The sequence below is a fragment of the Trichosurus vulpecula genome (genome assembly GCF_011100635.1).
Source record: "Trichosurus vulpecula isolate mTriVul1 chromosome X unlocalized genomic scaffold, mTriVul1.pri SUPER_X_unloc_1, whole genome shotgun sequence".
Taxonomy (NCBI): domain Eukaryota; kingdom Metazoa; phylum Chordata; class Mammalia; order Diprotodontia; family Phalangeridae; genus Trichosurus; species Trichosurus vulpecula.
In genome coordinates this window covers 8685739-8701662 of record NW_023494377.1, presented here as the reverse complement: position 1 = coordinate 8701662, position 15924 = coordinate 8685739, and the positions used below count along the sequence as shown (strand labels likewise).

Below are 15924 nucleotides of genomic sequence, written 5' to 3'. Positions count from 1 at the left end.
CTTTTTCTCTGTCTCTATCTCTGTCTCTGTCTCTTTCTCTGTGTGTGTGTGTCTCTCTCTTTCTCTGTCTCTCTTTGTCTGTCTCTCTGTCTCTTTCCCGCTCTATCTGTCTCTGTTTCTTTCTGTCTCTCTCTTTCTGCATCTGTCTCTCTGTCTCTGTCTCTCTCTCTGTCTCTCCCTGTGTGTCTGTCTCTCTGTCTGTCTCTTTCTATGTCTATTTCTCTGTCTGTCTGTCTCTGTCTCTCTCTGTCTCTTTCTCTGTCTCTATCTTTCTATCTGTCTCTATGTCTCTTTCTCTGTCTCTCTGTCTGTCTCTATCTCTCTGTCTCTCTCTGCCTCTCTGTATCTGTCTCTCTGTCTCTCTCTCTCTGTCTCTGTTTCTCTCTGTCTCTGTCTCTCTCTGTCTCTCTATCTCTGTCTCTCTCTCTCTCTCACATACACACACTGGCATTCACACTGGCACACATACACACACCTGGAGTACCTTGAGCCAGTCCTCACCTCCTAAGGGTTTGAACCATATCCGGAACGTGACATCATGCTGTCCCTCCTCTGGGGACCAATAAATAGTGCTTGCATTCTCACTGGTCACGGCTGAGATGTTGCCAAAAGTTGGGATCCCTGTGGATTGGCCAGGAGGGGAGAAAGAACTATTGTGGGAGAGTGAGGAGACAGTGTCCCCTGTCTCTTCCCATCCTTCCCCCCACCTCGGGCATCTACAACTTCAGCCCCTTCACCACCCTAGGCACCCCACTGACCTCCAGGAATCAGGGCTTCCTGGTCCACTTGGGACAGAGAAGAGAGAAGCCTACCTCATTCCACCTGAGCAGATAGTATGTGGCAGGCAGGCCTCTCCTTTCCTTTCTTCCCCTCCCCTGCCCTCCCTCTGCCCCAGGCTCCCACCTGATTTGAGTATGGTGCTTCCCTCCTGGGTGATCACTTCACCAGGGCCCACTTTGGTGGTGGCTCGAAGCTGGAAGTGGTACAGAGCCTGGGGGCTGAGGTCACTCAGGTTGAGCATCAGGATCGTGGGAGACAGAGACTTGGTCACTATCTTTTCCTCTTCTGTCTCCTGGTTAACTATAGGGATGGTCCAAAGTCTGCACCAAACTGGCAACACCTTTCCCCCCTCCAAGGTTACCTACTCCCATGATGGCCATCTCACTCCATGCAAGCTGCAAGTAGGCCTTGGAGGCACCTCTCCACCCCCTAGGTGGGCACGGGGGTGGGCATCTCACAATCAGTCATGATGGATACGTCCAAGAGATTCTTCTGTCATTATTAGGGCCATGATTAGCATAGAGCAAACTGGGTCTCACCCTAGGGCGCCAATATTTGGAGGGCTTCCTCCTATCTGTGGATGCCGTCCCCAAACCTCACCTTCAGGGTCTCCAGAAGTACAACTGCCCCACCCACACAGGATTCCCTGAGTCCCAGAACCTGCCTCTACCACCCTTCCCCCAAGCCCCCGAAATTTGCCCTGGCACAGTTTTAGCTAGTTATGGCCCTCAGACAACAGTCTAGGGCAAACAGAGTACTTACTGGCCTTGTACAGAAGCTGATAGCTTTCGAGTTCCCCATTTGGGTTGAGAGGGGGTTTCCATGAGAGCTGCAGGGCTGTGTCTGACAGGCGGCGTAGATGCAGGGACTGTGGACGGTCTGGTACTGCAGGGCATGGCAGAAGACAAGTCAGAATCTAGTAAGGACCCAGGGAGCAGAGAGGGCTAGAGTAGACAGGGGCTCACCTCCCTCTTCAGTATGGAACTGTATGGTCTCGCTGGGCGGACCCAGGCCCCGGCCGTTGAACACCTGCACCTGTACCCCATAGATGCTGTAGGGCCGCAGGTCTAGGAGGACAGCTTCTGTGGCACTGGAGGGCCTGTCGATGAACATTTTGGGGGTATGCCTCTTGCTCCTACTCCAGCGGCTATTAACCCACCAGTATGTCACCTGAGGGGAAGGAAATGGTAGAGTGGGCAGGTGCTTCTTCCTGGATCTCAGGCCCCTGCTGTTCCCTCCCTGATGGCCCAGATAGACCCCTCCCCTTTCTTCTACGCCTCCCCTCCTTCCCAAGGGTGTAGACTCCAGCCTGTACTTCAGAGAATCTCAGAAGGGGAACACTCAAGGGGGCTCAGCTGGGCCAACCTCCTTTCCCTTTTCCAACATGCCTTATGGTCTCCTCCCTGGCCCCTCCCCAGCAGGCCTCCTCACTTCCCACTCCCCTCCAGTTCCCCATGCCCATTCATCTTCTTTGGGATCCTTACCCTATATCCACGAAGATGCCCTCTGACTTCATTCAGATCCACAGGCCCCCACTTGATTCTCACTGTGGTTGCATTTAATAGCTCAATAGCTACCATAGGGATGGCCTGGGGAACTGGACATAAACCCACAGACACAAGTTGGAATGTGCCCACCTCCTCTCACTGCCACTGACCCCAGCGCTAGAGAAGAGCAAGCTAACAGTCTCACCTCCAACATACAACCACTTCTCTTACCCATACACCCACAGATACCTAGTTTTATCTTATACCCACTCACTTCTCTTCCATGGTCCAGGTACTCACCATCCTCACCAGAGTAGCCAGTGACAATTTGGGGGTCAGGTCCCTTCCCCATTTCGTTGACTGCCTGGACCTTGATATCATAGGGCACGAAGGTGGGTGTGTTGGACACCACAAATTTGGAGGCTTTCACCATAGCCTCCTGCCATTCTGACTCATTTTTTTGACGCCACTGTACTCGATACTTCAATTCGGGCCCATTCCAATCCATCCATTTTAGGGGCTGTGGGGGAATGAGTGGGTGAGGAAGAAGGGTGAGTGGGGCACAGGAAAAAATACCTTTGACCAAAGACACAAACAAATGGCTCTCAAAAGAAAAACTGCAAAGTACTCACAACCACATGCAAGAATGTTCTAAATCAGTAATAATAAGAGAAATGCACATCAAAAAACCCTAAGGTATCACCTCATACCCTGCAAATTGGCAAAAATGACCAAAAAATGGCAACAGTCAACACTGGATAGGTTATGGAATGATAAGCAAACTAATACATTGTTGGTGGAACTGTGAAATGGTACAACCATTTTGGAAAGTTATCTGGAATTATGCAAATAAAGTGATTAAAATGTCTCCTTTGAACCAGAGACTCCATTACTGGGCTTATACCCCAAGGAAGCTATAGATAAGAAGAAAGGCCCCATATACACCAAAATATTTATAGCAGCACTTTTTGTTGTAGCAAAGAACTGGGAACAAAATAAATGCCCATGGATTGGGGAATGGCTAAACAAATTTGTGGTACATGAATGTAGTGGAATATTACTATTCTGTAAGAAATTATGTGTGTAATGAATACAGAGAAACATGCAAAGAACTACATGAACTGATATAGAGTAAGTAAGCAGAGCCCAGAAGATGAAATATACAATAACTACAACAACGTAAATGGAAAGAGCAACACACCAAAAAAAATTTTTAAAATGAATGTAACGAAATTATAAAGATCAAACAGGATTCCAATGAAGAGAATATGAGAACACATCCCCAATCCACCCCTTTGTGGAGGTGGGAAGTCCACAGGGGTTACACATTTAACATATTTTCAGACTTTTTTAATGTTTCTATCAGTTGTGCTAATTTTTTTTCCTCTTTAAAAAATACTATTTGTTATATGGGATGGCTCTCTGGGAGGCGTAAGGGGAGGGATACTGACTATGATGATGTTAGAAATGTAAGACATCAATAAAGAACTTATTTTTTAAAAAAGGAAAACATCTTTGACTTCTATGGGGGCATTAAAACCCCCCACTCTAGAACTATGGACCCATATACTAAAACTCAAAGTCTCTGAACTCTGCTTTCTATTTTAAAATCTCCAGAACCTGTTACTTACTTTGTCCCCAACCTGATAGAATAATAATAACGATGTCTAAAATTGATACAGTACTTTAAAGCGTGTGTGTGTATGTATGTATATATGTATAAAATCTCATTTGAACAAAGACTCAAAGACTCAAAGAACAAAGACTCCATTTTTTTTCCTTTGTATCTCCAGCATTTAGTGCAGCACCTGACACATGGTAGGTGTTCAATAAACGCTTGTTGACTGACATAATTCTCAGATCCTGCCACTCTACCCCTATTTAACAATCCTCAGACTATGCATAATTAAAGTGCAAGGGTGGGGTATATAATGGAAACCACTCCATTTGGCTCTGGTACTTTGATTGGGTGCAAGCACTTTTTTTGATTGAATCAAATAATCAGAACTGAGTGTGAACAGGGCCTGTATACCTTCTTAAAGCAATCAAAGCCATTGTATGAGAGACTGGATCACCTCATCCCACCCCCTCCAGCACTTTGTTTAAAGGGAGAAGCTTTCTCAGAATCTGAGAAGAATAGATTCTGAGCTTCTGAATTCCAGAGGTTGGAGCAACCATGAAGCAAAGGGAGAACTGGGTTGTGGCAGAGAAGGGAAATAATAGGGAGAGTTCTTGGCTCTGTGGGCAATTGTGGACAGGAGGATCCAGGCTAAAGGGAAGAAGTTCCAAGAAAAAGGTCAGATCTTTCCCCAACTTTTCCTCCTAGCTGTCTATCCACAGACACTATTTCAGGGGTGGGGAACCTGCAGCCTGGAGGCCACATGTGACCCTCTAGGTCCTCAAGTGCTGCCCTTTGACAGAATTAGATTCTGTAGATTTCCCACACCCGCACTATGCTGTGTTACCTAAATGTTTCCAGTAAACTGAATTGTGCTTCAATCACAAAGAGGCTGGGGGTTATCTAGGGATAGATATAAATGTAAGGTTAGGCAGAGAATGTAACTTCGGCTTAGGTGTTAGGAATTTTTCCCAACTGGGGGCTTGGAGTGACTGAATTCAGAACTTTTCAACTCAAGTAAACTCCCTAAAGCTAACAAGAAAGAAACCAAGTGGACCTTAGATTACCCCCTATGCTTCAAATGAGCTAATTATTGTCACTGGATGTTTACAGCCTGTCAGCCATCTGCTCCCTGTGCCAGTCATCCACAGACAACTAAAGTAACTAGGGTTAGCTCAATGGAGCGAGGTTCACATATGCTGTTACCATGCTGTCTGATGGAAGTCCCCAACTTCCAGCTGCAAAATGCCATCTGTTTGCATTCCAGATGCTTGGGCATTACATAAAGTTTCCTTCATTCTTCAGCTATTACCATAGTCTCAGTATCACATGACCTTCTGAATAGGGCATCTGCATCCACATTATTCTTCCCTGACTGGTAGTAGATGCTGAACTGAGAGTCAGAGTCGAGTCAGGACAACAAGTATTTATTAAGCAGGTACTGTGTTAAGTGCTGGGAATACAAATATGAACAGAATGAAGAGGGCAGGAACCCAACCTGGGACAAATGACCTTTCCTTAAAATGGAGGTTCTGGGAGGAACTAAACAATCAGAGGAAGGGGCTGCACAGGCAAAGTGGACTTCCAGGGTAAGAAGTACAGGAGTGGAGTGACCTTCCAAGGTGAGGAGGCTTCCATGGCATAGTAGAGGAAGTCCAGAGAGTAGGGACTGAAGCCACCATCTTGGGCAAACAGTAACCAATTTGGTGCTGGTCAGAAGCTATCAGTGGGTTGTTGTCACTCCAAACATAACTTCACTCCATTCACTGTCTTTAAATTTCTCAGTGACATTTCAATGCCAAGGAACTCCAACTTGTGAACGGGGTAATGGGTCTCCTTGTCATCCAGGCCTCTGCTGAAAAATGCAACTGGTTTCATATGACCACCATTTTCTTGGTATAGGGCTGCTCCCAATCTCTCCAAACTGGTGTCTGTAGGCAGGGCAAAAGGTTTGCTTTAGCATAGCTCAACACTAGTGCCTGGGTAAGACAGCCAACCAAGTCTTTGAAAGCTTGTTTACATCTATCTGTCCATTTGTCTCCAAAAGGTTTTGCTGGATTAAAGCCAGTTTTATATTTCTTGTCCTCCTGTTTCTGTGCCTCTTCAATCATATATTCTCTAGTGAGCTTATTCAATATTTTTTAAATCAAATTTTCAATAATAACCACCAAATCCTAGAAAAGTCCTTAGGGTCGGAAAATAATAATAATAATAGCTAACATTTATATAGTGCCTACTATGTGCCAGGCACTGTGCTAAGCCCTTTACAAATATCTCATTTGATCCTTACAAAAACCTTGGGAGGTAAGTGCTATAATTATCCCCATGGTACAGTTGAGGAAACTGAAGCAAACAGAAATTAAGTAACTTGCCTGGGGGCACACAGCTAGTAAGTGTGGATTTGAACTCATGTCTTCCTGACTCCAGGCCCAGCATTCTATCCACTGGGCCACCCAGTTGCCCCAAAATCAAAGAATCTTTGGATCCGGCCAAGTCAGAAGTGCTTCTACCTTCTCTAGGTCAGTGTTCACACCTTTTGAGATATGACCCACATGGGACTCTACAAAATTGGCACTTATCAGTGGAAAGTTTTAAGGCATTTTCCTCCAGTCAATCTAACACTTTCAACAGTCTTTTTCTTCCTGTTCTTCCAAGATCTTCCCAAAGAAAATAATTTCATCGAGGTATAGCAACACTTGTAGGTTGTTCTTGCCTCCAACTACTTTCCTCATCATTCTTTGGAAAGTAGCATGTGTCCCTGAGATCATTTTGGTCATGCACATAAACTGATAAAATCTGCCTGGGAAGATGGAAGCCATCTTCTCCTGGTAGTAACCACTACACAGATCCAATACAGAAGATCACTGCTGTCTAATAAGCATCTAGTATATTGACCACTTTAGGTTTTTTGGTTCAAGGTGTCGTAGTCAGAACATATATGCATCTTTCCATTCTTCTTTGGTACTACTACTGTGGGTGATGCGCATTGGCTACTAGACTCTGTAATGATATAATTTAGGTTCTTGAGATGTTCTCTGAGATAATTTATCCTCAGACAAGGGAATTTTTCTGGATCTCTCTTGGAATGGTCAGGAGTCAGTGAATCGAATCTTCCTAGTCCTCATTAGGCCCATTCCGTACCACACTCATGAAAATATATTTGTCTTCTTGCTAAGCTTCTGAATTAGCCATTCCTTCCCCTCTTCTGGTCCCAGAGAATCTCCAAAATCAAAATTCTCTAGATTTACTTCAGAAGTTCGCCCAATATATCCCAGGTATGGATACTTTTTGTCTCTCAGTCATTCAAGACCGAAAGTATCATGAGGCTAAATAGATACTTCCTTCCGATGTTTCTCATAGAATGACTGGAACATGATGGTCACTTGTGCTCTGCTATCTAGGACAACAGTGCAGTCGATATTCTCAATTTTTACAGTCACTCCTATATGAAGTCCAGTGAGGAAAATCGATTAGGAATGGGTGACTTCTGCTGTGGCTTCCATTTGGTCTATAGAAGTGTTGTAGCCATGGTTATCTCTTACTCCATGCCCGTAGGCCTCAAGAATGGTCCCAAAGTCACCAAGAACTTTTCAAATCTGAGACACTGTCACTGACATATATGATTGACCAAGAACACCAAGTCTGTGAGAGATGTGATCCAGAGATGTATGGGTTTGCCCCTTAAGAGAGGAGGGCCATGGTTCAAGGTCTCCAAGGATAAGACAGCTCTTAAGTTCATCCAAAAAAGGATGGCAACTCACATTCCCATCCAGGTCAAGAGGAAGAGAGAAGACCTCAGCAATATCTTGGCTGCCATGAAGAAGGTGGCTGCCAAGAAGGACTAACTTTTCCTCCCTTTTTACCTACCCAATACAGATTTGACAAATTAAAAAAAAAAAGAATGGATGACAAAGTCAGGGATATTGTTTGTGGGGCCTGGAGTGAGTTCCTTCTCTAGCCCCATCTCTTTTTCCCACAACCAGTCCTATAGCCATCCACCCTTCCTGGGTGCATGTGACCTGTATATGGCAGTCTCTGCCTTTCTGATTTCCTTCTGACAGTAATGGTCATATATCAGCATGACTCGTCTTCCTTTCCTTTGTCTCATTACTTTTCCAGGTGGGGATGGATTTGTCCCTGGGTCTGATTTTCCCCACAGTTTCCACAAGCTCCTTCAGCTGAGTCAGCACCTACAGGGCAATAACCCTGCTTAGTCCCCTGGTACCACAAATGAGTAAATGTCCATCAGGCGATTAGAGTCAAGTATTTGTCATATATCACATTTCTTAACTCAGCATCCATGTGCTTAAATTATTTGGCCAGTTTAACCCAAGTTAATATTTGTTTCAATGCTATGACAGTCTTATAGATCCTCTGAGGTCATGTCAGCACCACAGCCCTGTGGCTACTTGGGTGATTCTAGTCAAGTCTTCATTCTCAGGAAGTATCAGCTGTCTCATTACTAGTCTTGGATAAAGAGTTATCTACTCATGAAATGGTAGTTCCTCTCTTCACTGAATGTTTTTTTTTTCCAAACTCAATCAGTTGATTGGCTAAACTATGGTTGTTTGGCCTGAGCCATGGAATAATTCGAGTTTATAAATGCATTCTGAGTAGGTGAGTCTAGGATTTCATGTCCTTTACTACCAATGCTCAAAAGCAGCATCTTTAAAGCTTTCCATTAAGCAATCTATCCAGTCACTGTTAGAGGGCCATCAGATCTGTAACATTTCCGTGGCATACCCAGCCCAATCCCCTCCAGAGTCTTTCTTAAGGGGACTGGAGATCTTCCCAGAAAATATTCCTTTATTATCTTTGCTGTCTATATCAATGCATATACTTTGCAATCTATTGCCACAGGAAGCCTCTCTATGCTTTTCAGAGGACCTACTCACCATCTAATGTACCGGTAAGCTGGATCTGTCAGTCATTATGAAACTCTCTTTGGATCTTCTATCTAACTAGACCCTGCTATTTGATTTGGGGAAGACTGTCTTCCATGACCATCTACACAGAGGAAGGGAAAATATCCTTGGCCTATAAAGTGTAGACTCTGAAGTATCATTAAAACATACTTCAGCCAGGAAAGGTCCTAGATCCTACATAGGTGAAATCTCTATTTTCAACCTCAAGCTTCAATTGCTGTAGTAAGTCATCATTTCTACTCATTAATGCTGCATGTGGATTACCTAACTCCTCCTCCTTAAATGGAGGACTTTGAATCAATTTTCAAGTGCTTTACTATACACCAGAGGCATCAAACTCATGACCCACAAAACTCCCAAGTGTGTCCAAACCAGATCCAAATGTCATAATAAATAAAAATACAATGCAACATAAAGAATGTTCATTTGTAGCTTTCTAAATCAACATTGGATTCTTTCAGGTATTTTTCAATGTGTGAATGATTCTGGTCATTCACAGAGCACACCGTCCATAAATGCCCCTGACCTTGCTTTCATATACACTTTTCTACAGTCTTCCATGAAGGAGGACCTTCATGAAGTTCATGAATCCTCCTCATTAGATACATGTCCTATATCAATCATCCCTTCTGAATCTCAGCCTCCACAAATGGACGATTCTTTCCATATATGATTCTCAAATCCTTACAATGTTGTTCCATAATGCCAAGATTTACCCAATGACCAATTTGACTGATTCCAACAATATAAACCAGTAATAACACTACCAACTGCAGTTATCAGATTATAGCAATTATAAAATGGTTGTTCTACTACAAATAGCTCAAAACTAAGATTCTTATACTAAGAACACTTAAAATAAATGATGCTTTGAATAATAAAATAATATATAAATATATAAACATATCAAAATATATAAATATAATACTATAAAATAAATATAACAGAATGATAAAACAAAAAAATCCTGCTTGAAAGGCAACCAAACAACGAAACACATTTTTAAAAAATTAGCATAATATTGAAACTCCCAAACACAATGAAGAAAAAAATTGTTCTGGAAAAGCCCCCAATTTGTAACATCCTGTGACAATAATTAGCTCATTTGAAACCTAGGGGGCAATCTAAGGTCCACTTGGTTTCTTTCTTGCTAGCTTTAGGGAGTTAACTTTAGTTGAAAAGTTCTGAGTTCAGTCACTCTAAGCCTCCAGTTGGGAAAAATTCCTAACTCTTAGGCAGAAGTGGAATTCTCTGCCTAACCTTACATTTATATCTATCTCTAGTTGACCCCTAGCCTCTTTGTGATTGAGGCACAATTCAGTTTCCTGGAAACATTTGGGTAACATAGCCAGTTATAGCATATTGTTTGTGGACAGACACGTATTAGGAGAAGTTGGAGAAAGATCTGACCTTTTTCTTGGGACTTCTTCCCTTCAGCCTGGAACCTCCTATCCACAATTGCCCACAGAGCCAAGAACTCTCCTTGCTATTTCCCTTCTTTTCCACAGCCCAGTTCTCCCTTTGTTCTATGGTTGCTCCAACCTCTGGAATTCAGAAGCTCAGAATCTATTCTTCCCTGATTCTTAGAAAGCTTCTCCCTTTAAACTAAGTGTTTGGGGTGGGGGGGAGGTGATCCAGTCTCTCATAGAATGGCTTTGATTGTTTCAAGGAGGTATACAGGCCCTGTTCACACTCAGTTCTGACTGTTTGATTCAATCAAAAAAGTGCTTTCACATAGTCAAAGCACCAGAGCCAAATGGGGTGGTTTCTATTATACACCCCACTCTTAAAAAAGGAATTTGGGGGCAGGGCAGAACTCTGAGAGTGACTGGGTTTGTTTTGGTTTTTGGTTTTGTTTTGTTTTTGCATTGGACCTGTCATTTCACTGGTGTACAGAACTCCTTCTATCAGTGCAGAACATCTGCAACCTAGAGCCTTAGAGGGTTGCCCAGGGTCCTGGGAGGTCAGATAACTTGTCCAGGGTCACAATCTGATGTGTGTCAGTGTCAGGACTTAAATCTAGGTCTTCCAAACTCCCATATTGACTCTATCCACTGCTCTATACAATCTCTTAAAGTGGCTCATTCTGTTTTCTGAGTGATGCATATAACCCTAATTAATATCTTTTATGAGAGTTTCCCCCCCTCTCCATCCCCCCAGGAGGAAGAAGGGGTTATTGAGTGACAAGTAAGAATGGGAACAGAGAATCTTGTGGCTTCCTCATTAGCAAAATTAGAATTGTAAATGGCCAGACAAACTTGGTTCAAGACACCTTGGAGGTAGGAGATTTTGAATCCCAAATTGGTACAGGGGTGTTCTGGGATGGAAATACTATTTCCATTTAGAGACCATTATTGAGCAAAACAATGGAGCTAGGATTCCATCGTAGGCCCCTAAGGAGTGCTGGGGAGATTTAGCTAAAATTGGATTACCAGATTTGCAAAATTAAGTACCATCCAGCCCAAACTGGTTAAATCTTTGAGCTGTACTTTGGACTCTCTGGAGCACTATCCTTAATATGTTGGTGCTCTACTCTTGTCCTTTCCAAATAAACCCTGGGAAACATGATGACCTGAAATATGGTGGTGGCAGAAGTATTATAACTCTAGAATACAAACCACTAGAATAAGGACTTCCTATTGGACAAGATCTTCTGGGAAAACAGAATATTTCAACAGAAATTAGGTTCAGATTAATATCTTACACCACAGGGGTCAAACACAAAGCCCATAACACTCCCAAGTACAGTCAAACCAGATCAAAATGTCATATTTAAAAGAATAAATAAAATCCATTAAAGCATAGATAATATTAATCTGTGGTTTTCTAAGTCAATCTTCAGTCTGCAGTTTAATAGCCCTCATTTCGACTGGAGTTTGAGGCCACTGCTCTGTTCACACTACAACATGCTCCAAATGGATATTTCTCTTAAATATAAAAGGTGACATAAAAAGATACAGGAAGATAGAAGGAGGAATCTTCTATATCTATGGCTAGAGGGAGAATTCTTAACCAGACAGATCGCTATGATTTTTTGTTTGTTTGTTTTTTGGTTCAGAACAGTGATTTCATTTGGTTTCAGTGAGGAAATTTCCTCTATTAATGTAGACCAGTTGCAAATGTCCTGTAAATCTTAGTGAGTCATCTTGGGGACTGAGAGGCCAAGTGACTTGTTTACGTCACAGGGCCAGTATGTGCCAGAGATAGAACTCAAGCCCACATCTCCCTGACTCCGTGGTTGGTCTTCTATCTACTGTGACACTGACTTTTGGAGGTAAAAAAGTAAGATCATTTTCATTATTTTAAATTTAAAAGCTTCAACTCAAACAAAATCAATGCAGCTAAAACAAGAAAGGAGTTGTTCATTGGAGGGAAAACATTTGCTGTGAATGTATCTGCCAAAATTGATACAACCACATAAGAGCAAGAGTCATTCCCCTAATACATTAAAGAATATGAATAGCCAGATTTCTGAAAGAAGAAATGCAAGCTATTAATAGCTACATGAAAGAATACTCCTAATCACTAAAATAATAAGAGGAATGAAATTAAATCAACTCTGAACTTCCACTTGCATCCATCAGATTGACAAAAATAACAAAATATCCCATTCTTTTCCCTTGTGAATAAACCCTAGGAAATGCACTAGCCTTAGAATGTGCTGGTGGCAAGGGCAAGAGAAGAAAGAGGGAGTAAGTACTAGATTTGGGCACCAAGAAGGTGGAAAGGTCATTAGGGAGCAGATGACAAAGATTTTGGAACGAAAGGACCTAAAGCAAACTCAGAGACTACAAAGGTCAAGGGGATTCAGTGCTATAAATCAAGGGTTAGAGATCAGTGAGGTTTAGACCAGGGCTGTCCAAAATGCAGCCTGCAGGCTGCATGCGGCCTCAGTGTGATTTATGCAGCCCACCTGCAAGCATAGAAATTTATATAAATGCTTTAGTAAATGAAGCTGAGCTACTACAGAGCTCTCACTAAAATGACAAATCAAAATATATTGTCTATTGTTTCAATAAAAACCTAAGGTTTTTTAGAAGGCTGTAATAGAACAAACTTTGGCCAAGAATACTGTCCCTATATTAGTTCCTATATCAGTTGCCTTAGACTTCTGGGAAGTTGACTCCCCTAGCAAGGCCCAGGGCCAAATCCTTTTGGGGACCATCACCTCATTCCATTAACCTTTGAGACTGCCTCCCTCTCCAACTGCATTAAAAACCCTGGATGGCCCCTCTCCAGCTGTACTAAATTCTGGATGACACTGGAAAAAAAGGCCTTCTACCCAAGGCTCACTCACCTTCCAAGTAATGACCATGTTGTTGGTCTCATTGCCTTCCCCCTTGACTTCTGTTGGGTTCTTCTCTGGTACTGAAACATAAAATATTCATTCATTAATGCCCCACCCTGCCCCTTGCCCTGATAAAGGAAAGAAAGTGGGAATGGGGGGGAAAGGAAGGGAGGACAGACCCCACTTCTAATGTCTAAGGCACTAGATGACCTGGTCAGGACTTGGGCCCAGCTCTGCCACTTACTAACTGGGTGACTTTGAACAAGTCCTTTCCCTTTCAAGATCCATTGCCCCACCTGAAAAATGAAGGAGTTAACTAAATGATCTCTAAGGGCCCTCCTAGCTCTGACATTCCACCACTCTTTATTCCTTTGTCTATGGGCACCACCCTACTACTGGCCTCCTTCCTCTGCACCCCAGTTTACCTGAATTGGGGGTGACAAAAGTCTCTGAGTCGGGACTTGGCTCACTGGCACCATACTTGTTGTTGGCTATGACACGGAAGTTGTAGTGGATATAGGGAGACAGCTTGAGCCTGGTTGAGGTCTCATTCCCAGGCACTGTGGCCAGTGGGTGCCAGGTTCCAGGCTCCATGGTCCGGTCCTCAAACTCAATGTAGTACTCTACAAATATAACAAAATATAGCAAATATAACAAAATATAGCAAAAATAACAGCCAATCAATGAATGCTTCCAGCCTTGGCCTAGACTCCAATGGGAAGAAGAGGGCCTGGGTCCTCTACTGACTAGGAGCTCCCAGGATGGCTAGAGGGGCAGCAAGCCTCATACACGCTCAACACTCAGAGACCAAAACAACACTCTATGTGACTGAGGGTCACGAAACAAAGGGCTTCACTTGAGGACCTAGAGGGGATCTGTTCTGTGAAGCTGGGATTCAGTCAAAGGGTTGCACTTGAAGACCTAGAAGGGATTTATGTGAAGTTTGGATTCTGTCAGAGGGCTGCACTTGAGGACCTAGAGGGCCACATGTGGCCTCAAGGCCGCAGGTTCCCAACCCCTGCCCTATAGCCTTTGCTTTGTACCATACAGCATGTCCTTCCATCACAGCCTGGCCCTTCTTCTGCATGTTACCTGTGGGTGAGACTAGGCTGGGCGTTCCAGGGTAAGCCTGAGGCCCTCGGTGTTCTGTGAAATCTTTAGAGTTTGAAGGAAGAGGGGCAGGATGGGCTGGGGCCAATATAGCAAGATAGATGTCAGAGCTTACTCTCAATGGGTGAGTTATGTTCCTCTGCTGGGCTCCAAGAGAGCTGGATATGAAAATCCTTCTGTTTATACAGCTCCAGCTGGCCCACACGCCCCGGGCTCCCTGGAAATGGAAGAGGGGCATGTGAATCCAGGGGATAGGAAGGGTGCCCTCAGTGCTCCAAGGGGCCCAGAACAGCCTCCCCGCTCCATCACTCCTCTCACAGCCCCTTAGCACCACCCACCTGCATGGAAAGATAGGGGCCCCCAGCTCTATACCCTTCTGATGCTAGGACTTACCCACCACCAGTAGTGCAGCCTTTTTCTCCACTGAGTCCAAGGCAGTCTTGGCCACACAACTATAGTTTCCCTGGTCAGTATAGTCCAAGTTTTTAATGGTCAACTCCTCTTCCTTTAGGACGTACCTGGTACGAGAGAGAGCACAAATTGGCTGCTACCCAATGGCGCCCCCTCCAAAAACTTCCCTTTACTGTCAGGGAGCCCTGGGTCCACTCAGGAAGCCACAATCCCTTCCCCTCTTCATCAGGCTTTCCTTCCCTTCCTTGCTGCCTTTGCTGCCAGCTTTGGGGCAGGGGCACCCCAAGGGCAGGGAACTCCTGTGCTTTCCATCCCTCCCTCCTCTCCCTAGGGCCTAAAGCAGGTCCTGACACTGCAAAGGGAGCCCAGGAACTCCATCAACTCACTTGTCATCCTCAGAGATGTCCTTGATGTTCTGATCATTCCAGTACCAATCGATTTGGATTTCCAGGGAGGGGTCAAAGGACACGTGGCATGGAAATTTCACATTTGAGCCTTTCTTGACAATCTGGTTCTGGGGACCCTTCTTGATCTGGGTGGCCTCTGGGAGAAGGAGCGACAGGATTACCCTGGGCCCTTACGGGGAGCCCTGGCCCCTCTCCTTGAGGGCAGCTCGAGTCATGGAGATGGGTACGAGGAAAGACTGCCTCAGCTAGAAGGGATTAGAGCCCAGAGGCTTGAAAATGGGTGGGAAAGGGGCACTGACCTTTGACCTGAAGATGAGCCTGGATAGAAACTCTGTTCTGATCATTTTCAGCCTGACAAAAATAGGATCCTGTGTCATTAGTCTGAAGGTCTCGGATGGCCAGAGTCCCATTGGCATAGGGGACAAAGCGTTCATCCTGCAGGACGGTGGCCTGATCCCGGTTTAACCTGAGGGTGGAAGGACATGGGAGTGAGGGGAGACAAAGGCATAAGGATCTCAGTCCCCTTCCTTTCATTGCTGAGGGCCCCTAATGCACCAAGCTGCTCAGCCCTGACCCTGAGTAGCATTCAAGAGTCTGCCTCATTAAAATGGACACCTTTGTCCTCTGTCCTAGCTCCTAGGGGCATATTTCTGTTAAGTCTTAATGGAGGTCCCTCTCTGGATAACAATATAAATTCTCATAGTTAGGTGCACATGGCCTTAATCTCTCAGAGGGACTCTAATGGGTCATTCATACCAATGACTGGCTGTATGACCTTGGGCCAGTCACTCTGGGCCTCAGCCTCTTCAAATGTCACATGAGGGGCTACATACCCTCTCCTCTACCTGGAGCTTGTAGTTTTTTCCTCAAAAGGGGACTCTTAGCTTCCCATTCCAAC

At 44.3% G+C, this 15924-nt stretch overlaps 1 protein-coding gene across 3 annotated transcripts in view; it reads right to left on the bottom strand.

Annotated features, from left to right (window-relative positions):
• Positions 1-501: 501 nt before the first annotated feature.
• L1CAM (L1 cell adhesion molecule) overlaps positions 502-15924 on the bottom strand; it is a gene marked incomplete at its 3' end in the record, with an annotated part of 42032 nt that continues 26609 nt past the window's right edge. For all 3 annotated transcript variants that reach the window (XM_036740450.1, XM_036740452.1, XM_036740451.1), the window contains 12 exon segments: positions 502-621; positions 904-1080; positions 1543-1665; positions 1746-1950; positions 2265-2377; positions 2568-2787; positions 13108-13178; positions 13524-13721; positions 14324-14425; positions 14602-14726; positions 15006-15162; positions 15326-15492. In XM_036740450.1, the coding sequence (XP_036596345.1) occupies positions 502-621; positions 904-1080; positions 1543-1665; positions 1746-1950; positions 2265-2377; positions 2568-2787; positions 13108-13178; positions 13524-13721; positions 14324-14425; positions 14602-14726; positions 15006-15162; positions 15326-15492 (1778 nt within the window).